The sequence below is a fragment of the Colossoma macropomum genome, unplaced genomic scaffold (assembly GCF_904425465.1).
Source record: "Colossoma macropomum unplaced genomic scaffold, Colossoma_macropomum, whole genome shotgun sequence".
NCBI classification, from domain to species: domain Eukaryota; kingdom Metazoa; phylum Chordata; class Actinopteri; order Characiformes; family Serrasalmidae; genus Colossoma; species Colossoma macropomum.
The window spans coordinates 23,434,972-23,459,838 of NW_023494803.1; the positions used below are offsets into that span (position 1 = coordinate 23,434,972).

At 39.2% G+C, this 24,867-nt stretch overlaps 2 protein-coding genes across 4 annotated transcripts in view; both read left to right on the plus strand.

Moving 5' to 3' along the window:
• stard9 (StAR-related lipid transfer (START) domain containing 9) overlaps positions 1–10,383 on the plus strand; it is a 52,336-nt gene extending 41,953 nt beyond the window's left edge. For both annotated transcript variants that reach the window (XM_036592900.1, XM_036592901.1), the window contains exons 23-32: positions 3,174–3,374; positions 3,527–3,710; positions 4,567–4,707; positions 5,248–5,347; positions 5,419–5,582; positions 5,689–5,753; positions 6,154–6,356; positions 6,461–6,540; positions 7,966–8,124; positions 8,306–10,383. In XM_036592900.1, the coding sequence (XP_036448793.1) occupies positions 3,174–3,374; positions 3,527–3,710; positions 4,567–4,707; positions 5,248–5,347; positions 5,419–5,582; positions 5,689–5,753; positions 6,154–6,356; positions 6,461–6,540; positions 7,966–8,124; positions 8,306–8,410 (1,402 nt within the window). In that variant the 3' untranslated portion in view covers positions 8,411–10,383. The remainder of the gene's footprint in view (positions 1–3,173; positions 3,375–3,526; positions 3,711–4,566; positions 4,708–5,247; positions 5,348–5,418; positions 5,583–5,688; positions 5,754–6,153; positions 6,357–6,460; positions 6,541–7,965; positions 8,125–8,305) is intronic.
• Positions 10,384–13,613: 3,230 nt separating this feature from the next.
• sptb (spectrin, beta, erythrocytic) overlaps positions 13,614–24,867 on the plus strand; it is a 34,237-nt gene continuing 22,983 nt past the window's right edge. The window contains exons 1-2 of one of the 2 annotated variants that reach the window (XM_036592607.1): positions 13,614–13,885; positions 18,939–19,169. In XM_036592607.1, the coding sequence (XP_036448500.1) occupies positions 19,013–19,169 (157 nt within the window). In that variant the 5' untranslated portion in view covers positions 13,614–13,885; positions 18,939–19,012. Of the gene's footprint in view, positions 13,886–18,938; positions 19,170–23,358; positions 24,013–24,867 lie in introns of those variants that run through there. The other variant, XM_036592608.1, reaches the window with a different exon arrangement.

The following is a 24,867-nucleotide window of genomic DNA, read 5'->3' on the forward strand; positions in this document are numbered from 1 at the left end:
TTTCTTTAGTGATTTTAGAACTTCGGTTTTGGTCTCGTTGTAGAGACGGGGGGGATCGCTGTGTTAGTAAAGTATCTTTGAGACGGGACGTGTGAAACATAGTACGAAAGCCCTGTTTCGCAACAACTGAGAACCCGGCGTGCAAACTGCAGGTCACAAAGCAGCGATGCGTCATTCGCATTTATAAGCACTGCAGTTGGTTTCCTGGTACATTAAATCTGCAACGAGAGACTGTCGCACGCTAAAAAGTGGCGAAGCTGAAGTCACTTCTCTTTCGAATTTTCCCGTTCCACCTTAAATGGTGCAGCATTTACATTCGGCGCCTCAGTTAGAATTTAAGGTGGAACGGGTAAATTCAAACAAGAAGCTGGAGAATAAGAAGCGACTTCAGCCTCGTAAAACAGCCGAACGTTGAGAGACATTTAACTGATCTACTTCTGAGGAAAAGTTTTCTGGCGGAGGAAAGCGGCTGTAGCTAAAGCTTAAAGCAGAGCGAAGTAAATCTGCGCTCTCGTTTATATTGTTTAGCCTATACTAGGACATTATCACATACTGAGACATACTGGACATTAAACGTTGTGGCTCCCAAGGTGGTCTGATTTTTGTTGAAAGGACAAAATGGCTCTTCTTAACATTTCTGTTGTGACTCCTGACCTAACCTGGCTTTTAATGCAGAGGGAGCCGGTCGGATTTCTCACTCATCCAGTGGTGTTTTTGTTATGTGCCGCCACAGACTGTCCGGCGCTGCACTTCCGCACTTCCGTTCCGTCAACGTTACGTTATGAATAAATATTTAGAAAATCAATTTTTGACATTTGTGAATCGATTCAGAATCGCGATGCATCTAAGAATCGATTTTTTCCCGCGCCCTTAATGTCTAGAGCTATTTACTGTATTATCAAACAAATGCATGGATAACAGCTAGTACTTCTTTACCAGCACATGATGACGATTGTATCATCATAATTAAAAATAATTTCAAAAATAAAATAAATAATAATAATTATAATAGGTAGCATGTTCAGTATTTGTAATAAGTAAATCAAATTGCCGTATTTAAACCGTAATGTTTAGACAGGGTAATTTGATTTATTTAAACAGTGGTTTTCAACAAAATTCTCAGAAACAGAGCTATGAATTTTAAGTTAAAAAATAACATAATTAAATGATTAGGTAATTAAATAATTAAACAATTAAAAGCTAAGATTAAAAGCTAAAACTGCCTGCATTAAAATCAATTCAAATACGGAACTAGAATCTCAACATGTCTGATTACTCTTTATTTATTTGGATTACACGCAAAACCTACTTTCCATCCACAGGAGTATTTGTGTAAGTAAATCAAATTGCCTTATTTAAACCGTAATGTTTAGACAGGGTAATTTGATTTATTTAAACAGTGGTTTTCAACCTGTGGGCCACACTGGCCCTTTTTTGTTTTTTTTTACCTCATTTATTAGTCACTGTGTTTACATTCGTATGAAATTCATGTATCATGCATAAATAGTTACAAACAGAAATGAAGAAAAATACAGCAATGCGTATCAAGTCTTATATTTTTTGCTCCCCAAAAAAGGTCAGATTGACACTGATTGAGCTTCTTTCCATTGTGAAAAAGTAAAAAGAGCAGAGAGAGTTTCACAACCTCATTCAGAAGCTAGAGTTTCAGATACAACTCTGTTTGTAACTCAGTTTGAGCCCCGTTAGAGCTGTTTTTGAAGATTTCGAAATAATTTACCGTCATCTGAAAACATTGCACGAATAAATCAAGTGTCCAAGAACAGAAATGAGCGTCTATGCTGTGTTGCTCAGAGGTCTTTTGTAAATAAAGCTTTCAAGCCAAACAAATTACACCATCATTAAGAGGCTAAACAAATATGCATCTAAATCCCCTGAAATGAACCAGACCTCCTTTCACAACTTTGATTTCTTAAGCTACCAAGTGCTTCGTGCAGCCCTTGGTAGCTGCCAAATAACATCAGCTAACTCATTATGTGAATTAGAAAATATTCCATTATTTATTAGTGCTTACTGTGTTGCGTTATAATATAAGGTCAAACAAAACTGACAGGCTACATTGCTTTTTGTATTTTGTTTGTTTGCTTGTTAAATGATCTGGTCGGCTTGTGGGCCGCAAAAGCTTTCGTGGTCAGTTGTGTGGGCCGCTAGTTAGAAAGAAGAACCTTTTGATTTTCACTTGCCATGCAGCTGATGGTGGTCCAGCAAAAACTAGAAAATGGGTCAATTTATCTCAAATCGTCAAATTTCAGAAAAAAACATTCTGACTGATTAACAATATTACATTGAGGAAATAATGCTAATCTTTTAATTTGTTTTTGAGATTCAGAGGCTTTAAAACGTGGGTGGCTCTAATTTTTACCTTAAAACTATTGTGCTAGTTGCAGGAAATTTTAATGGCTTATTCTTTAGTGGTTTTGGTGTGTTTGACATTTGAAATAGAAGAGACAGATCCATGAGATTCATCAAAAGCAAGTCATAAAATGGGTAACATGAATATCTGTATTTTCAATTTTAGTAGTTAAGTCTAAAGAATAAGCCCTGCAAAATGAAAGAACCTAGCATCAATAGTTGAAAATGATTTTCACAAAACCTATTTTTCCTGTTTTTTTCCTTTTTTTAACAGCCTTTATATTTCAGAAACTAATAACTATTCAAGCATAAAGTGCACACTATCTGTTGGGCTCAGTGACATTATTTTCTGGAAGTATTGAGCTAATCTTAGACAGTCTGTCTGTAGGCAATGTGTGATTTCACACAGATTGCCCAAACCCATTAAAGTCAACCTGAAATCAAAATAGACCTTGTCAGTTTATGTACCTGGTCATATTAAGCACAATTCATCGAAGTCAACATTTTTAAAAGAAAAATCTTCCATCAAATTGTAATGACTTTTGCCTGCCACTAAAATGTTTTTTAGATTTTTGATTACATCATCATGGAACAGTGGGGAGGAAAAATAATATTAACCAATAATAGCATATTTCACCTCCCCTTCTACCACTTTCACCTATCATTGAGCAAAACACTATCATTGAGCTAGCTCAGAGACCCTGATTACTAGCAATAATATGGTCATATGTTCAGTTTTATGCAGTTTTTCAAAGTATTTCTACAGTTAAAAGTCTGTAAAAGAATGGTCTGTACTTCCTCAGGCACAGGAGGAGTATTGATGGTTTGAGGAAGGAGAGAGAAGCCCGTCTACAAAATTGCCGCCGGGCTCGAAGCCTCAGCCCCAGCAAACACCCTAACTCATCAAGTCACGAGACAGAGAAGTCTCAAAGACCCTCAGATCTGCCAAGCCGACGGAGGGAATATCTGCAGCAGCTCCGCCAAGAAGTAGTGCAGATGAGCAGGTGAAGGACTACATAAATCTCTCTCTCTCTCTCTCTCTCTCTCTCTCTCTCTCTCTCTCTCTCTCTCGCCAAGTGACACAGTGGCAGTGTCAGTCTAGAAGAGCTACATATATCAAAATTTTTTAATAATTAACCAAAATGTCCCTTCCCAGAGTTCCTGATCCACCAAAAAGGGGAGGTCAGTGTCCTTCCGATATTGAGCTGCTGCTGCGTGACTACAGTCGCGCACGAGAAGAAGCAAGGACGGAGATTGCCCGAGCGCGAGAACGGCTTCGTGAGAGGACAGAGCAGGAGAAAAGGAGGTTACAGCAACAGGCTCTTACACAGGCTGTGAAGGTGAGTGCCAAAAATGCAGCCATCCGTAGCAGCTCCAGTTAGCTGCCAAAATGGATACGATCAAAGAAACAAAGAAAAACAAAATTCTCAGAAACAGAGCTATGAATTTTAAAAAATAACATAATTAGGTAATTAAATAATTAAACAATTAAAAGCTAAGATTGAAAGCTAAAACTGCCTGCATTAAAATCAATTCAGGCTGTTTTAAGTACAGTGTCAGTTAAATCTAAAATCTCAAGCAAGAAGGTAGAAGGTTTGCCGTGATGCTCAGTCCAAACAGATCAAGACCTGCCTTTTAAATATAATGGTTAATCAGCTGAGCACATAAACTTGCATAATGTGTTGATGACTTGCATGTGGGACCAAATATGTCTTGAAACACTGCAGAAAATATGATTTAGTTTACGTCAGCTTCCCATCGGAGAACATTAATGCCAAGGTGGTTCAGGCATTATTTTGTGTGCCGTTGTGTCATGTTATTAATCGCTACCGTCACATGTAAATGAGATAATAGCACATCTACGCCTCACATCAAGCAAGCAGTCAAAATGGGCTGTAGTCCTTATTTCTGAATGAGCACATCTTACCATGATGCTGTTTGTGCTTAACATCATGGTACATCTGGCAGTGCATTTATGAATCTGGCCCTTTGTTTTTTGTTTGTTTGTTGTTGTTCTCTCTTTGTTGTCCTTTTGTTCATCCTCATGCATGTTGAATATTAATGTTAATGTTGGTTTTAAAACAGCATACTGTTAAATGTAAGAAAAGCTATGGTAGTATTACATTATGGCTATGGTAGTATTTACTATTTCCCAACTTGGGATCATGTTTCATTTTTCCCCTATTACTCATGTAGGACGACCTGAGACTTCACACACGTTTCAGCAACAGCACCTTGTGCACTGGTTCCAATCTAAGTCTCTCCTCTGGACCTACATCTGGCTACAACAGCAGCAATGCAGCTCTACTGAAAGACAGTACCTCACCATCAATACAGGTGAGACAAAAAAAAATTTATATCACTGATACCAGTAATAACAGGTGAACAGTATTTAAAGGAAATCATGGAAAAACACATTATCAATATTTGTTTTTAAGTAAGATTTGGTATACTGTGTAAATTTTGTTAAAGTTTTGAACATGCTGTTTTAACATGCTTTTTTCAAACATGCTATTTTAACATGCTTTTTGGATTCCTCATGGTTGACACGTCACAACCAAGAACAGATTTACATATGACCACCACTATAGGCTAAGCAGTTTATTTTACCCATTCATGGTGAAGTAAGAAGCGAGAAGTGTTGATACTGCAGACAGCTTGTAACAGAGTTACCTGAGCAGAAGATGCTGGGGAAATTATTAAATGTTGTGCTGTTCATGGCTGTTGGAAAGCAAATGAATATTTTTTCCAATGTCCCTGAGGATTTCAGTCCGAGGTTAACAGTTTGTTCTATATTTTCAGCCTGGACAGTTTTTTGAAAAATGTAGAATATATGACCTCTTTAAAGATGCTGTTTTCTTTGCTTATGTTCCTAAGATCACTGGAGTCTCAGAGGTAGGATTGAGAGTCAAGACTCGACCCCCCATGATTCCCCCTCAAAGCGTAAAGGCCCCACGTGCATGGCTATCAGCTCAGGGTGAGTGGTGACCTTTTGAAGAAGCTCTAGTTGTGCATTTTGAATTTGATCTAAGCAGAAATTCTCCTCAGATATTCGCCTGGAAACCTCCTCTTCTGGATATGAGCTTCTGTCCTCCTCCTCTCCGTCATCTCCCCCTGCACGGCAGCGCACCTTTTCTTTCAGCTCTCCCTCATCTCTTTCTACATCGTACCAAGACATTGCAGACTGCACTCTTGCCAGTGCTATATCCGAGGTATATCAGGTTTTGACATAATATTTTTGAGCCTGTCCAACTTTGAATAGTAATTGAGTGATATCAAATGTGCAACCAAGGCTTCATTTAGGTTTCTGTGTCTCAGGTTCATTTAGCCTCTGGTGGAGACCTGAGGAATCTCCTAGCAGGGAAGGCTGCAGCTGGCTGGAGGTCAGTAATGTGAAGTATATCACATGATATAAACCTGTACACTGCAAAAAAATAACATGTTGGCAAGTAAACACCATGAATCTAGCCTATGTGTCTAATGTTTCCTTTAATAAGAATGCTGCAAGAAAATTACAATATAATTCAGCCAGTTTCTAGACATTTTTGCTTTTATTTTATAATTTATATTATAAAAAACATTTATATAATGTTTTTTAGAAATAGGTTGAATAATCTTCAATAATATTCTTATAATACATATTATGTATAACTTAATTAATGTATAACTTAAATAATTCTATATTGAGATCATATCATTTTTTGCAATGTACAACCTAAGGTGATGCAGGATGTTCAAAATAGAAGTTAGTTGCCTTATTGCCACCATCATGTTATTATTTAGGCATCAGGGCATGGAGCGAGGGGTCCAGACCTTCCACAGGCCCTCCTCTAGACCCTCAGCTCATGGGTTTCTGGGGGCTGTAGAGCTAGAGAGACCCTTGGCCAGTCTCTGGTGTTTGATCCGAGACCACTCCAAAACGCATTTCTATAATGAGTCTCTCAAGTCTGCCTGGACGCGACCACTGGACGACAGCACACAACTAGGTAACAAACTACATGTGGTTACAACAAATGACAGGGAAAGTCTTATTCAAGAGAATGTGAGAATACTTGCTGTTTGTAGCTAATGATTCTATTGCTTTCATTAGTGTACCTGTTGACTGATCCGTCCAACTGTGAGCTGAAACAGCCGCGGGATTTTTGTTGTCTGAGCACTGAGTCCAGACAGGTGCGTATTCTCCTTCAGTTGCTCTACCATCTGCTAAACAATCTGAATGGAGCTTTAAGGATTATACAGAGCTAGCCTTAAGCATGCCTGCTGCATGCTTTCTTTTTATACCAACTGAGTTTACTGAAGTATAGCAGTGTTCTTATCATGTTATGTGAAGATTTAGTGACAGAAAATGTAACTTACAAAATGGGTAGTTCCAGTCTTAAAATCTGATTGGCGTTCAATAACACTGTAAAATACACAGTATACACACACCCACGGTTCACCTCACAACAGTTCAATTCTGTATTGTTGCGCCAAGTCTCTAAATACAATTGGGCTGTGAATGGAATGTTACACTGCACGCATGGACCACCAAGTGTACTGATACATGCAAGAATCTTATTTAGTTTAAACAAAGGTATTTTCTTTTTTTCTTAATAGTTTGGCTAAATGGGATAAACTGCTGCTCCCCTAATATTCAGGCTTTGAATTAAAAGTCAAGTAAAAATATTCTTTGAATGTCTTACATGCCTCAAATGTCTGTGTTTTTGGTTTAATCTGCCTTAAGTAGTATTAAACCCAGTGTGGGAAAACAAATGTGACACTATTAGTTTGATGCTAACATAAAAATGGAAATCACATTAAGCTAGTGAAAATTAGCATTATCATTGAATATAAATGAAATAATTACAATATACATGATGCCTGTTTAAGGAACTCTGGGTCTAAGGTGGTTTTCTCTACGTCCTGTGGTAACTAAAATGTTCCAAAGCTGATAAATTTTGCCATGTGGACGGTTTTACTCGGAAGGTTGCCAGATCCCCTGAATTGCTAGGTCATTAAAGAGCGGAAATAGGACTGTTGCCACATGCAAGTTAACACTGCTGCACACTGAATTGACATCAGAAGACTGGCAACCTCACCAAAATACCCCACACAACCCAGTAAGCTTTGTCAAGTGTGGTAGTTTGGAGGCTTTGGAAGTTTTAGACTGCAGTATTAGTTACTGGTGTTATTATATACTAGTGATGAAGTTTAATAGTAGACTTGCTTTCATGCAATGTCATTTAATTTGGGGTAGGATGGGGTGGAGATGTAGCAGCCCATAATTGCTTGGCAACAGTACCCTGCTATAAACAAACTACATTTCTTGGTGAAATAATTGTTCATTGTGATTATTCTTAATTATTAAGTGACAATTAATAAACACATCTTTTTAATGCACAATTTAATGCACAATTACTGTTTATTTGCTGACATACCTACCTGTGGAAAATTTGAAGTATGGCTTGTTCGAAGGTTGTCACTGTAATGCAAGGCCTCAGGGGGTTTACCAATTTATTAAACTTCATGTTTAGTTTAGGTTTTGTTCCTGAAAAATAGACTTATTGCTTATCTCTTCACCCTCTCCAACCCTCCACCCCCCTCCCACCAAATCAGGATGATATGTGGGTGTTGGCCATGCAGTCCGTGTTTGAGGAGTCTCTCCCTCGCCCCAGTGTGGACACAATACGTGGAGAAATGCTTCCCAGTGCCTGGTTCCTTCAGCCCAGTCAGCGACAGGGTCGAGATGTGGTCATAGTTATCTATCTACTGCAGGTGCGCTTTCTATCCTTATGCTCCATACTCCTCCTATCTGATGTGTTTTGTCATTTAGCTACACCAGTAACATTTCTGGCCCAGACTGAATAGTAAGTCTTAGAATGTGGGCATGTGTGATGTTAAAAATAATAATAATAAAAATACTTTTTTGCTATGAACAATGTGTCTCCCTCCACAGGTGGATTTAGGCACTCCGTCCCTGCCTCAGAGGTTGCTGAGCACAGTGGCTAGAAAGCAGGCAGCTGTAATTGCGGACCTCGATTCCTTTTTCTCCTTCTCCTGACATGCTAGGTTTCCACGTAGCAGTGAGCACTTATTCTATAGGTCTTTGCTAAAATTTGCACCTCATTGTTTTTCCTTGACCTGTTTCTTTTTCACAGTGCACTGATTGTGTGTTTTCTGAAATTATTTACGTGTTTTATCTGTATGCTTTTTTTGTAGTTTTTGTATACTTTTTATGGTGCTTCCTTATACCAAAGTGTGAACAGGAGTTTTAATGCTGAAGCTTCATTTGCATTTTTTGTATTTTTTCTCATACATAACTTATGAAAAGTACTTGACATAAATAACTCTGTAAGTAGCTCTGCGAATCAAAATTAGGCATATTTGGATCAGATCAATCCAGTATTCCGTAGGTGCATAGCATTATAGTGTTATGAAGCTAGTTTAACCAAGCTTCCAAAACTAAGCTCCAATATGTGAAACTTGAATTTAACAGAAATTACAAAGACGCCTGAGCGTGTCAGAATGTATAATATGCAGTACAGTGCTTCTGCATGCACAATGCGTGTCCACTGTAGTTTGATAAAGTGATTTAGTATTAGGTAGAGCACACTTGTAGCCTAAAAGGACCAATTTCCTGCACTAAAGCTATCATATGATGCTGAGAGGGATTCTTATTATAAGGACTTTGTAATAAGGAGGATTTTAAACAACACTTTTAAAAAAAGGTGCCACAAATGGTTCTTTGAGTGATGCCATAGAAGAACCATTTTCTTTCCATAAAGAACCATGTTTGAAAAAGTGAGATTTGTGGTGAACCTATTCGATTTAAACCATTTAAATGTACAAAAGAGGTTTTTTAGGTAATCAAAAGTGGTTTGTTTATGACATTGCACAACAAACCCTTTTTGGCACCTTCATTTTTAAGAGTGCACTTTAAATGGCAGTCATCCATTTGAGGACTTTTTCAGTATTTCCTTTTTCCTTTTAAGAAATATGCAATGTTTTTGTAAGCTTGTACTCCTGTAGAAAACTGAAGCAAATAGTTGAATTATACCTGGGCTCATAGCAAACCTTACTGTTGTTACTACATCTATTATCTACTGTATCTTCAGTCTTTGCAGCGTTGGACACAATTTCCAGGCAATAGCCCTAAAGTTGCTTCAGGACAACTTTGTGCATTTGAACAGTGCAACTTGCTTTGGGCCACTATGTCAGAAAAATGGCAAAATGTAAATGTCAGTGAATATGCAGCACCACTGAAATAGAATCAGCCCTTGGGATGAAAAGAGTTTATACCAAAAACAAGACAATTTGCTTTTGAAACATCCAACTCTGCTAATTAGAAGTCAGATACAGACATCTGACTTTGATAAACGTGTGAGGGGGCAGTCGGGCAAGGATGTCTGTCTAACATAATGGATCAAATCTGATCAGTGGCATCGTGGCATAAAATACACCCCCCCCCAGTCTCTGTCATTATTTGATTCATTAGGAGAAATTGAATCAGTTCTATTCAAGACATGCATCCTTTTATTAAAATGAAGGAGCTCATTCACTCTCATTGCTCAAGCATATTCAGGTAGTACTGACTAGAAACTGACTGCAGTAATGGCAATATACACTATAGCTATGAACGCTTTGTAGATAAAGCTAATAATGACTTCTTGACTAAGTTTTTTTTTTCTTTATGCACTGTAGAATGTGAGTAGTACATCTGGACCCCAGCATGAAGGACCTGAAGCAGTCTGTTTCCACTAAAACAGAAAGAATAATAGTTTTCCTGTTATCTCTGTTATCTGTTCCTTTGTTAGATTTATATTATTGTGCAAACCAGCAACCTGATGCAATGGTTATATCTAATCTGTGTCGCATTTAATGTAAAATAATTATTATTTTTTTGTTGACTTTTCTTGTGGTTGGTTTAAATATTTTTTTTTTTATGTTTTATACTTTTGTTGAAGTAAAATTCTTTCACTGACATTTAATTTATATGCAAAAATATTATTTTCTTAAATATATTTGACTTTTTCCAAACTACTTTGTTCATTGTCTGTTTTCATAGAGTTCTTCTTCCATAGACAACATGGTCTAAGTAGCAGTGATGTGGTGTATTAGTGTACATGCTGTTTGTGTAGACAGTCTAATTTCCAGTGTTCTAACATCATTTTCTAGGAAGTCTGTCTATTTAAGGCACACTCTACACACCTGGTCCATTGATGGAGACTCCGCAGTTGATAAATTTTCCCCTATATGACGAGATTTAGACACAGAATAAGCAATTTGGATTTTAGTGCAAAACCTCATGCTGCTACTTCATTTTCCACATGTAAATCTCAATTATATTTCTTTACAGTATGATTATTTGTAGATGCGAGGCACCTCACGTAACTGAATTGTAACACACTCACTCACGTTTAGCAATCTACAGCTGTCCACACTTTGTTGCCATTAGCACTCAAATAGCTTTTCACGCTTCGAAAGAGCAGTGCTTTGCATCAGCAATCAACCGTGAGTTAAACAGTATGGCAAAACATTATGCTGGTTCAGGATGGGGAGAGAAAGTTGCACAGAGTTTTCAGGACAGCTGGAAGGAACTGACTTAAGTCCAGTGTGTGGGACCGAGCTGATGAAAGCAAAGATCTTCAAAAATCACAGCACAGTATAATTGGACTGCAACTAAAGTCAACCAAAATTGACCTTTTTTTCCTATTTGTTAACCAGGTTAGTTCATGTCCCTGATCATATTAAGTGTAATATATCATACCATGCCATTTAAAAAAAATGCTTTCCCATAAACAAGTGTTATGACATTTGCCCTCCTCAAAAGTGTCTTGAGAGTTATTATGTCACTGTGTGACAGTGAGCAGGTAGATATATTAAACTTTTATTAACATCACATTTAATCTCTCACTTCTACCACCCCCTAATGCCTACTTAGCTCAGAGACCCTATACTATATAGACAAAAGTATTGGGACACCCCTCCTAATTCTTGAGTTCAGGTGTTTCAGCCACACCCATTGCTAACTGGTGGATAAAATTAGGCACATAGCCTTGCAATCTCGATAGACAAACACTGGCAGTAGAATGGATCATACTGATGAGCTCAGTGACTTTAAACATGGCACTCTCATAGGATAGCCACCTCTGCCACAAGTCAGTTTGTGAAATTTCTGTCTTGCTAGATCTGCCCGTCAACTGTAAGTGCTGTTATTGTGAAATGGAAGCACCTAGGAGCAACAACAGCTTAGACACAGAGCGGTAGATGACACAAAGTCACAGACTGGGGCCGACAAGCGCTGATGTGCACAGGGCCTATCCTCTGTTGAATCGCTCACTAAAGGTGGGGCTGTGTAAAGCATGCCACCACTGGACTCTGGAGCAGTGGAAACGTAGTCTGAAGTGACATCATGCTCCTCTGTCTGGCAGTCTGATGGACGAGTCTGGGTTTGGCGAATGCCAAAGGAACGTTACCTGCCTGACTGCATTGTGCCAACTGTAATGTTTGGTGGAGGAGGAATAATACTATGGGGTTGTTTTCAGGGGTTGGCCTAGGTCCCTTAGTTCCAGTGAAGAGAAATGTTTCTGTGACATGGCTTTTAGAGCCATTAAACTCTTCACATGCCTGGTTCCTATCAGAATCACTGTGTACAATTCTGACTTGCTAAGTTTTACATCAAACCACTGAATGACTTTGTTTACATCTTAATGGTTGATTTATGCAGATTTTTTTAATTGATAAAATTCACAACTTATTCATGCTTGTTTTTCTTTACTTAATAGACAAAAAGTAGAAGTGCTTTTTAAAAGGTGAAGAAATGTGTACCATGTTAAGTGTTGCACTCTTGGTCCTGTACATTAGTCCTACAACTTTTTGGTATGTATACAGTATGTTTTTGGATATTCAGAGAAAGTGTAAAAGAATGTGAATATAGGCTATGTACCAAATGAAGGCAGAATTTGTGTTTTTCAATAGAGTTCACTGATCAAATTGATCAAATCTGCTTTCGCATCTCTATTAGTCACTACAAAGCATTGTTAATCATCCCTTACTGTCTAACTTAAATGCACATGTAGCAAATACATTATTGTACACAGACAACAAAGGACTATATTCATTAAAGCCACCTCCTTTTTTTCTACACTCTTTGTCCATTATATCGCATATTTGTTAGCCCCCTTACACCCTGTTTTTCTGTGGTCAGGACCCCCACAGGACCACCACAGAGCGGGTATTATTTTGGGTGGTGGATCATTCTCAGCACTACAGTAACACTGATGTGGTGGTAGTGTGTTAGTGTGTGTTGTGGTAGTCTGAGTGGATCAGACACAGCAGTGCTGCTGGAGTTTTTAAACTGTGTCCACTAACTGTCCACTCTATTAGACACTTCTACTTTGTTGGTACATCTTGTGGATGTAAGGTCAAAGACAGTAGCTTGTCTGTTGCTGCACAGTTCATCCTCTTGTCCTGTATCAGTGGTCAAAGGATGCTGTTGTCTGGATATGTGTGGTTGGTGGACTGTTCTTAGTCCAGCAATGACACTGGGATGTTTAAAATCTCCAGCAGCACTGCTGTGTCTGATCCACTCATACTACCACAACGCACACTAACACACCACCATCATGTCAGTGTCACTGCAGTGCTGAGAATGATGCACCACTCAAATGATACGTGCTCTGTGGTGGTTCTGTGGGGGTCCTGACCACTGAAGAAGAGAGTGAAAGGGGACTAACAAAGTATGCAGAGCTGTACAAGTGCACCTATATGGTAAGTGGAGCTGGTAAAATGGAGGGTGTAGAAACAAGGAGGTGGTTTTATTGAAGTGGCCAGTCAGTCTATTCATTATGTCAAATATAGCATTTGTTTGTTGAACATTTTAATTGCATTTTTTTGCTCATATTTTTGCAGAAGTAACTATTTTATTGATAATTTATAAAGAAAAACATGTAGTCTCAGGGTGTAAAGTGCTCCTGAAAGGGTCACGGACAGATATAATAAGCTCTCCAGCCTCCCTCTCTCTTTCTCCTCATTGCTCCACAGTCCTGATGCCACGCAGTTTCATATGATACCTGCTGATAGTTAAACTTGGCGCGCGCAGTGCACTGTTGGTCTGCAGGGTCTCCTCAGAGGTGAGAGTGGGCTGAAGCAGGGCGGGCAGTGGCACTACAGCATAGCGCCCTTGTGGGTGGGGGTGGGGGGCGTAGCGTCCTGAAGTGCCTATCTGCCATTTAAAGGCAGTGTCTCTGGACAGGAATGTGCGTCCTGTGCGCAGCGAGGCAGCGCTCTCCGCGTCGCTTTATTTTTAAACCCTCTGGGTGGGTCGAGCGGCGGCTCAGGGCAATGAGCCGTTACGTGCCCAGAGGATCCATGTTGCAGCAGCAGGCCCCCCTCCCAGCCCCCTTCACCACCACGACCCTGACCCGCACCCCGGCGCCTCTCATGGGATTCTAATCAGCGCAGAAATAAAGGATTTTATTCAGAAAGGCTACAGAGCGAGGACTCCAACCTGCCCAAAGTTTGTAAAATTGTCTTGGTAAGTGTGACTAACTTCTAGACCGTTAAGCTCACGAGGCTGAGGATTCTTATTCCCCAGCTTCTTGTTCGAATTTCCCGTTCCACCTTAAGTGGTGCAGCAGTGACATTCTGGTGCCTCAGGTTTATCACAGCCTCTGGCGCCAGAATGGAACTGCTGCACTATTTAAGGTGGAACGGGAAAAATTAAACAAGAAGCTGACTTTAGCTTCGTGTTAACCTTGGAGTTCAGTGCACAACAGTAAAAAAGCCTCATACTTACTTAGCAAACTTAACAGTGTTATTTACAGCTAGCTTTAGCAGACGCACGTAATACTTCGGCTAATATTATTAGCTAAGTAACTTTTTGAATTGATTTTTTTCTTAATACTGAAAATATATTATATATATTATATATATAATTGTCCTTAACAGACATACATAGCAGGCTGTGCATTGTTATTGACAGCTAGCATTAGCAGCCCTACGTAATACTTCGGCTAATATTACTACTTTTAAATTGGAATTTTTCAGTACTGAAAATAACGTTATATTTCTAGAATTGTCCTTCACAGTCTGTTGAGTGCATATAAATATGATGTTATTTAATTTTTTTTTTTGATAAGTGAATTTTATTATGTTTATAACTGACTATATTGTCAGTTAAGTCTGACTTAAAGTAATGTACTCGCTGCAGATAGCTAATTCATTAGCTACGTCTTATTATTCTGTCTGCAACACCCTTAATATTATGAAATTATTAACTTAATTCTTATTGAATTTTTTAACCAAATTAAATGTCTAACAAACCTGTAGAATGTTGCTCTCTTATGGGTGTTCATTTGGTAGTTACATAGCTTACATGTGTTGGAAGGCTGAGAGACCTTGTTTCTACACTAGAATAATTTTGTGCTGTTGAATATGCATTTAGCGTTAATGTGTTCCCAAAGAAGCACATTTGTTCCTATGCTGGCGGATGCTATATGTTGATCAATATATTAAATCTCATATTACAATATACAGTATTGTTTTTCCTCACTGTCCAGGTTAATCACTTTAATACACATGCCTGCTCTGAAGTCTCTCTCTTTCTCTCTCTCTCTCTCTTTCACTCTGTGTTCTCTCCATTGCTCCCTCCCTGCCTTTCTCTCTCTATTAAATAAACAGTGTAGCTTCACAATATCAGTGAAAGAATAACAGCTGTGTGCTGTCACTGAGCCTTTGAAATAACAATGAAATTAAATGTGTGGCCTAGGCCTCACCTTATAAGGGAAACTCTGCACACTAATGTTCACAGCCTAAATCCACACTGAATTACAGTAAATATACACCAGGAATAGTTTTCCATTGATCGTCCTTCCATTTCTGTTCTCCTGGCTCGCAGCCTCCGTCAGATCCATACACGCGTGCTGTTAAATCCGCTTTCAGGAATAGCTGCAACCTCAAGGCCAGGTTAAAGTACTGCAGCAACATAGGTTTCTGAAAAACAATGCAACACCTATTAAAACATTGCTCTCTGTTAGTGACTTTGCTGCTCTTTTGGCGGTTTCTGATTTCGACTTTAACTCTTTATGCTCCCTGACCTTGAAGTGTTAACAGGAAAATCTTCCCCTTTTTTCAGCATTTCTGCATTATGAAATCATTTAGATTGTTCAAAGCGGTTTGATGTGAAATGGTCTGTTCTTACAGAGTTAGAATTATTCATAGTGGTGGTGAGAGGAACCAGAGTTAGATGCTTGGGTTTGGCCTAAACTGATTTTTAAAATAAATTAATGTTAGAGAGGTACACGCAGAGTGCTGTATGGCGAAACAGTACCCAAAGAAAACTTATTTTTCAGATTTACTATTATTAATGTTACATGTAACATTACATTGCCAACAATATGGCTACATTTCCCTTGTAGACATTGTGACCCCTGGTTCCAATCACCACCACTGTAAAAACATCTGAAGAAGTTTCTCTGCAAGGCATTACTTTACATCAAACCACTGTGAATAACTGTTCAGATCTCAGCTTTTGAATTATGCAGAAAATTCAAAAATTGGTGGAGTTCCCCTCTTGTTTGCTTGTAAATAACATTGTAGAAGAAGACGTACACCACCATCGCATACACCAAGTGTAATCGAGTTACACCCATCTCCAGTTTCAAACTTCACAGACGTCAGAAATATTCCACTGTGCCTTCCCACTGTACATATTGTGTTGCTGCTTGTGGTTAAGCATTTCAGACAGCACTTATCGCTTATGTAGTCTAAATTAATACCTGTTTTAAACTCTGACAGAACTTCGATTACTTATCTTTATTTCTCCACTTTCTTTCTTGCCGTTGACATTCTCATGTTGTAAATGTTAAACAAGCTTCTCTCATCTAGATAGACGGAGGTACCTCGCGTGCTGTGTGTTTGAGCGTAAACGTATGTAGAGGCATAAGGAGCGGGCCCTGTGGGCTGTGATAAGGGAATTCCCGCCGAGGGAGGGCGCGTCATTCTCTGATAACATCCCCCCTGCAAGCTCCTGATACAGGAGAGAGTAGGAGAGAAGAGAAGGAGCAGCATCAGGGCCCCTTCTCTCAACAGACCTTGACTCTTTTGTCTTTTCCTTCTTGTAGAGCTCAGTAGCCAAATGCTAATTGTAAAGGAGAGGTCTTTGCAGATAAATGTGATAACCTTACTCTGTTTAACCCTTTAAACTGTAGGCTTATTCACGTTAAGACTTATTCAGTAACCACAACAAATTATTCAGTAACTGCTGTTAGAATAATATGTAAGTTATGTAGCCATCAGAGTGAGGAATTGAAGTGTGGGCCCACTTGCAGTTCAAGGGGCTAAAGCTACAGGTACATCTAGATCAGGAAATATAAATCTTTTTAGTTCTGGGTAGTGGAGTATTTACAGTACATTTGGTTCAGTTTTTCAAAAAGCATGAAGCCAGTCTAGTGTTTGAAGCCAAGCAGTTGTGCAGCCAACAAGTGCAGTGTTGCTAGTTTAACAGCTAATGTGGCTAGGAGCCAAGTAGACCAGCAATTAGGGTTCTAGATAAGTAATTTGATAGCACTTGTTTCTTAGTCTGAATACGCATGTCTGAATCACAGCTCTTGAGCTGTGTTTTAAGCTTGAACCATCAGCAGACGTGTGTAAATTAGCGCTAACAAACGTAGCGTGTGACGAAGACGTTTGTACAGTTCTGCGTTATTTTACTCAGAGGGGTTGCCCAGCCCCTGTGTGGGGGTGATAAGGCCAGTCAAGAGTGGCATGCCTCACGAAGATATGAGCTATCTTAGCTGCTAACCTTCACCCACCATTCCACAGAGGCACGCGCACACACACCCTCATTCTGAGCCAGTCAAGGGACATGGCATGCTGAAAATGGCGGCCTGTGCAATATGAGCACTTGATGCATGTGGGTTGTCGTGCTGTTTCATGTTATTTGTTTGTGATGCTTGGTGAGCTCTCATATATGACAGCAGTGTGTTTTGTTGTGTAAAAAAACACAATAGCCACACTGGAAGTTAAAGGAATAGCTAAAAAGATAGTTTTACATAGTTTAGTCAATACAGCACAACATACAGCATATCTCTGTAATGCAGCCAATATAGGGCGTCTGATCTGGTTGAATTTTACTCACTCTTATTTTGAATGGTGAACAGTGAATCCACTTAAACGCAAAATTTTTCAACTCTGAAACCACGTCATACTGTTTTGAGTGAAATATGCCCTGCTGTCTGAATGCACCCTATCGATGTAGCCTTTTATAGGTAACGTGCACAGAGTTTGATATCACTGATTGTTTTTTGCCATCTGCTGCTATCGAAGCATGTAAAAGTAGTGCGTTTAGTGGGGCATGATGATTGGCTGTGATCCCTGCACACTGGGCCTGAATTCAAGCTACTGTTTTTCTTAGCCATGTGATTTTCTCCATTTTTAAAGATAGCAGTATGTAATATAGTTTCAAAAACACATAAGCGCACAAAGCGTTTATTGACTGATCACTTTTCTGGTTTTCTAAAGAGATTCATGAGTGTTAAGAACCTTTTAAAGGCTTAAAGACTCTTATATAATATAAAAGTTCTTTACTAATGCAAAGTATCACTCTGTAAGATGTTTTGTTTAAATTAAAAGAAGTATTATTACTGAGTCTGGAGAAAAAAAAAACAGGCTAAATATGTTTTGTGTGCGCTGCTGTGAGTCACATGTCCTTTGCTAAGTTTTGGCTTAGTGACTTCTCTTTTTATATTAATTTAACACACTCGCAAACATCAGATTCATCCAATCAGGGAAGGAGTCCAAAGCACAACCAGCATTACACAGTGTTCTTCTGCATGTTGCATGCAATTACACATTTTCACCAGAGAGGTCTCCAAATCTTCCGTTGTGCAGCTTTAAGGGATCTTCTTAGAACTGGTGGTTCTTAAAACGTTAAAAAAGGTTCTTCACCCCCACATTTACCAAATCGATTCTCTGAAAAGCATCTACTGAAAGATTTTGATTCTGAAGTCTATTTGAGACTGCTCAACTCAGTGTGGTTTGAGGAAAGCGTGTGACGATTTAGGCATGAGGTTTGCACAATGCTAAGTGGTGTGATATAAGCTTCCATTATTGTTAGCTACATTAGTCTCAACTCTAGTACAAAACTACTAAAGCAGATTTCAGACACCAAACGTGGCTCAGCTTATTGACTACATTTGATTTGATTTTTATTAAGTCTCTCAAATCAGACATTGTTTACTCATACTGCAGTAGCCTTGCTACTTGAGCCCTGTAATCTGGCATATGAGTATCAGCCAAAGGTTTGGAGACTTATGTGTTTAATAACAGCATATAAGAGTCTAAACTGTGTGTGACTTCTGCATATAACTGTGTTTTAGGGTACTTTGTTTGAACTGTGAATAGCATGTGGTTGGAAGGCATTTTTAGGCAGTATTTATTCAGAGTGAAACACGATCTTAGAGTCGAGATGTTTGTATGTTTAAATGTAGGATGTTACACGTCTGATGAGGTTGCAGTGTCACTTAGAGGCCTATTTGTGGTTTCACATAAAACCAGTAAATGAATCACTGTCTCATTTCTCTTTTCAGACCGTCCTTTGCCCCAGTACACCTCCTCCTGAGGTCTTCTGGCCTTCCCGTCCCCCTCTCTGTCTCCAGCAGCCATGACCACCGCCACCACCACCACCGACTTTGACAATGCTGAGATCACTCAGCAGTATAGCCGCATCAACACACGCTTTGAGTTGTCCGATGAAGAGCTGGACAATGACAACAGCTCAGCCCGGCGCTTTGAGCGCTCACGCATCAAAGCTCTTGCAGGTGAGTTCTGGACAACTGCCCTTTTGGGTGGAGGACCTTTTTCTTTAAGGTATTTTAAATGATAACTATAATCTCTCTGGAGTCCTTGTCAAAATGATAGAGAACCAGAGCATATATATGCTTGTCATAGTATTCTCTTTAATGGATCATTCCCAGACTTTTTCCCTTACATGCTACATTGCTGCTAAGTGTATTACTGTGTGGAATACATCAAATGGTCTTAACGTTACTGTATCCGGGTTCAATACATTGGGCTTCTTGTGGGTCTATATTATTTTCCTCTAACTCTGGGTAACTCTGGGTATGAGTTTATGAATCTGGGCGACTCAACCCTTTCCCCTCATTCTCTTCTCCTCCCCCTTCACGCACTAAGATCGCTGCCGCATGCCCAGCATGCCTCAGTATGATGGGGCTGGACAGCTGCCCTGCCTGTCTACGCCCAAGGCTCAGCACTGTGGGCACTGAGAGCCTGTCATTGCTGCCACACCTGTGGGGTGGCTGCACTGCAAAAGGGGCCTTAAAATAGCTCTGCATGAGGCCATAGACTCATAGGTGTTCCAGAAACCCAGCTACACTGACCGGGTTATCTCAAACAGAGACAGCTGGCTGGAATATTTGATTACAGAATCCTACGCTACACATGTGATATACATTAGAGCTTCAAGTAACAGTTATGTCTATAATTGATTAACCAATCGATTTTTTGAAAAAGCGAACTGTTATGCCTTCTGCTGTTTCTTCTTGCTTTGCTTCCATTACAGTGCTGCCATCATTCAGATCTGTACAATGAGCAGATCCCTCCTTTATCTGTTGGAAAACCCATAGCATATGGACATTATAGAGCATTATAGAAGATTTTAATTAAATGACATCTTCCATAATTAACATCACCATCAGCTAATCGACTTTGGTGAGGAATCGCTAAAACCTTACTACCCAAAACATTTTAGGGGAATAATAAAAGGTCCACAAATTTGCATCAAATCAAAGATGAGATGTTTTGCTGAGAAACATCAGCTGAGTAATTCAAACACACACTGTCCTGATCGACTTGAAGGTGGGAATGTTTTTGGCATTCCAAAAGCTGAGAAAGGTTTGGATTAAACTCGTTGTAAGACCAAAATCGTAGCTCAATGCCAAAACAGCACTTGTGTGTACAAGCCAACCTATAAAGCCTGCAATAATATTTTAAAAGTCAGAGGTGTCGGGACAGATTTTGCAGGAGTTTTTTATCATACGTCTTTACATATTAAAGTCACACACACAAAGACTCAAAAAGAAGGTCTGCCTTGATATTTAGGAATGCAAAATCAACATAATACTGAAAATCATGCCATACCCCATTCCATACCCTTTGTATTAGTGTTGTTAAGTGATGATTACTTATTATTAAGTGACTTAAGATACATATTTGAATTTTGCCTTCAATGTATTTGGTGTACCCCCACATACACCTAGTTGTTGTAACCCACCGTCCCCCTTGAAATTATTTAAACATTCGAGCACCAGTCATAATTCATTTATACATGACAATTTTCCAACATATCTGTACTGTGTAGAATTAAGCTGGCAGTTCTTCATACTTTGGCTTTAAAACTGATGTACATAAATGAACTCTATTCAGACTGGCAGCTGTGTATTGTACCTCATTCAAAAAGCAGTCCAAGCTTAAATGTACAGAATAAATTAATAAATTGATTAATTAAAATTAATTTTCATGTTTTTCATCTCTTTTTCCCCTTTAAACCTCTCCGTACTCTTAGATCATCTTCTTTTGATGTGTATACTGTCCCTCTTTCTAACTTTATTAACTCTGCGATCAAGCATTTTCTACAGCAGCATCTTGACTTTGGAACTACCTTCATTAAACAGTCTTTCTATCTTCAAAACTCATCTTAAAGCAACAGTTTGGCCAAAAATTAAATGTACACAATGTGTATCAGCCAAGAGGTTTGTTGTGCCTGAAGTTTGTCTCTAGTTTTAGGCTGGAGCTGTGAATTTAATGCAACGAACAAGCAATGGAAGCAAATAGCCAGCAGTTCAGCATCATGAAAAGTACAACCATGTCAAATTGGCTTATGTGGTTTCTGGCACTGTGTAATATACTGCTGTCTATTAAAATGCACAAAAGTATGGATACCTAAAACAGTAATAGTAACCATGTTGCAGTCTGAATTTCGTTGGTATGTTTGTTTGTTGCTCCTGTTGTCTGAGTCTTTAAGGCTGGAACATGAGGCTGGGTGAGAGCTGGTGTTTGATGTGTTCTGTGCGTGCAGAGATGTTTCTGTGATTCAATTAGAGCTTCATGCCTAAGACAGGCAGAGACTGAGCAGGAGAAGGGGGCGAAAATGGAGGGAGCAGCAGACGGATCTTTTGTGCGTGTAAATAACCCAGCATTTCAGAACACACTAAGAAAGACATGTGTTTCACATTATGTAGACATGTACAGTAATGTGCGTGACATCACCCTTCATTTAATTCATTTACAGTCAAAAAGAGCATTAAGCTATTCATTTTTCATCATCAGGAAAAAGAAAACATATGTAACAGAAAATGACTCAGAAGCCTCAACAACTAAATTCTTTTTAAACTATTTTCAGTTTTTCAAAAAAAAAAAATCTGCAGGGATATTTTTCCAGACCTCCAAAGTTCAGTCTTTGAAGTTGGTTGCATTTTCTGCTTCTCACAATCCGAGTAATCCCAAACACATTCAGTGATGTTAAGGCCTGGATTCTGGGTGGTCAGTCCATTGTTCTGAGCAGCTTCTTTGTTTGATCTGAATTTTCTTCTTTTTTGTCCGGTTTCTTTTTACTAAAAGCATCTTGACAGCTACACATCCTTCATCTGAAGCAAGAGTGGATCTTGATTTTCTCTTATCTTTTCTCTAATCATTTTTTAAAATTCTGCTTTGGAAGCTTTTTCACTTATCTTCCTTTGACATTCCCATTCTTTATTCAAGTGGGTTATCTTATATTTATTCTCCTCGGAAATATCTTCTAAAAAATTGTACCTAATGGCCATTTTGAGTGGAAATCAAATAAATTAGAAGTGGTTTCTGAATTTGGCAAATTGCTGTACCCCTTCAGGGTCTTTGGCAGTAGGCATACTTGTCTGAGCTAATCCTCACACAGACACTTCTTATCACACATGGTAATAGAGATATGACATTTCCAACATACACAATCAACACACACAAAGTGAGAAGAACACTTTCACGCTCATTATCTCATACTCGTTTTATTTTTTTTAAGTTTACAAGTGTCTTGTAATTCCTACATTAATAGGTACAAAAAATCTATCTTGATACACAAATCTGAAGGCAGAGATTCAAGAATCGATTATAATTGATTAAAATAATATTGCATGATCTTTTTTTTTAACCAAAATTAAATTCTGAAGGTATTTTTCATATTGTTTTTATTGTGTACTGTCTATTGATTTCTATTGTTTTTATTGACTACTGTGAGAAGTTCAGTAGTTACATTTGTGTATTCTGTAGGGAGGATCTGAATCAGCCAAAATCAGAATCAGCAGATTTTTGCTCAGAGCATGGAATCAGCAATTGGCCAATTTATTGTTTTTATTTTGCCAGATCTGCGTTGAAATGTTATGACATAAATATTGTGAGGCATGTAAGTGAACTCACCGTGTTTTTCAATGTGGCTGCTACACCTATATCAGCATAATTATACACCTTTTAATTGACTCATTTCAAAGGCAACTAATTTAAATGCCAGTTTGGCCCTATAAACAGCAATTATTTTACAATTATTGCAAGTTCAGCTAATAGAAAGTACTGGAAATGTGTTAGTGTGTATCATACATTCCTTTACCCTTACTCTGAGTTTTGGATATTAGAAAAAATAATAAAAATCGGCTAATAAATCAGCAGTTGGCAGTTCTGACTATAAAGAAATTGGAATCAGAAATTTGAGATTTCATAACACGTTGAATCATTTTCTAATAAAATTTTACACACCATACATTAGTGAATCAGTCTCAAATCATGAAGCCTCATGTTTCCCAATTGATGACATCATTGCTATGTGTGTGTGTGGGTGTGTGTGTGTTAGTTTGTGGCGAGGAGAAGCAAGCAGGGATATATTATATGCATGAGCGAGGCACTGGAGAACCACTTTGTTCCTCACGCTGCCTTGGAGAGGCAGAGGCGTGTCGCTCAGGACAAGAGAGTGAGAGAGAGAGAAAGAGGGAGAGAGAGGGATAGAGTAGTAGGACAGAGGAAAAGAGAGAAGAGGAGCACTCAGAGAGGGAAGGAGGGAAGCGGGACACTCTGCGTCTGACGGACTTTCTCGAATAAGGATGAGTAGCCCGTGCCTTTGCCGCCCTGTACCGGTCAGCCAGAGTCGGCTGCGGGAGGTCAAGCTCAGCCTGAAGACCAGCAGAGAGGCCAGCACTATTCGGTCCAATGTGGTACGGGAGATCAGCAGCCGGACATATTCTACTGGAAAAGAGGTGCCGATTCGGGTCAGTAGCAACCCCAGCCGGAGCAGGAGCACCCCTCCCGTTTACCGGGCCCAGCGTCCTGACGGCAAGAAAGGACCCAAGACCAATGGGCACAAACCCGAGCATCTGCCTGAAAGGAATGGCACGTTGCTGGATGTCCCATCACCCGCAGCCCCCCTGACCCTGTCTGCCTTCTCTTCTTCCTCCTCATCGTCCTCCTACACCCCGAGTCTGACCCGGCTCTCTCCTTCGCACCTGCCTCCTTCATCTTCATCATCGTTTTCCTCCCAGGGCATGAGGCGTGCTCGCTGGCTGAGCTACAGCACCTCCAACATCTGCTTCAACTCCATCTTGGATGGGAGGTTTAGGCAACTTCAAGGTAGAGTTCTTTCTCAGCTCAATCCTGCCCCCTCCCTCCATGGGACAAAAAGGCATGCCCCTCCTCCCCGTCTCCTGGGTGTAGTGAGAGAAGGAGGAAGGTTTACGCTTTTGGAGTCTGCTGATGTGGTTACTGAAGAGGGAGTGTATAGCTGTGCTTTCATGCTTGTGGCTCTTTTTAAATGTACTCTTAACTAATTCATTTCTGATGTTGAGCATATGCCCCAATTGTTCACTGGTTTAACACTAAATATTTAATGGCACGACTCTACAAATGTTGTTTAATACATTTTCTTTGAACCTAGGATCGAATGCAAAAGTTTAAACGCCTCTAGTCAAATTACATGTTTTTTTGATTTTCTAAGTGGGAAAAAAAGTTAAAATATCCTCTACAGGGAACAAATTAAATATGGCATTAATCTGTAAATTTTAGAGCAAACATTCTATTTTTATTTTTTTGTTGTTGTGGGATTTTGCTGAATTCAACATAAAATACAAATAGGCCTCATTTTCACATTTTTCCCATTATGTTACATTCAGCAAATAAACAGTACTTGTGCATTAAACGTGCAGAAGTGTGTTCTATATAGATGATGTGTACTAATTTTCACTTGGAAAATCCACACAATTTGCAATTTGACTTTTGCATAAGACTCTATAAGCCAGAGTTTTATATGTTTTTGTTTTTTTTCTCTGTGTTTTGTTTCGTGTCCACACTTCATGTCTCTAGAGTAAACTCCCTTCACACTAATTTATCTTGCGTGTTATTCCATTATCTCCCTGACACAATCTGTCTTTCTCTTTCTTCCTTTCTCATCTCCTCTCCCTGAGATTTGAAGCAAGTGGGTATTTTGAT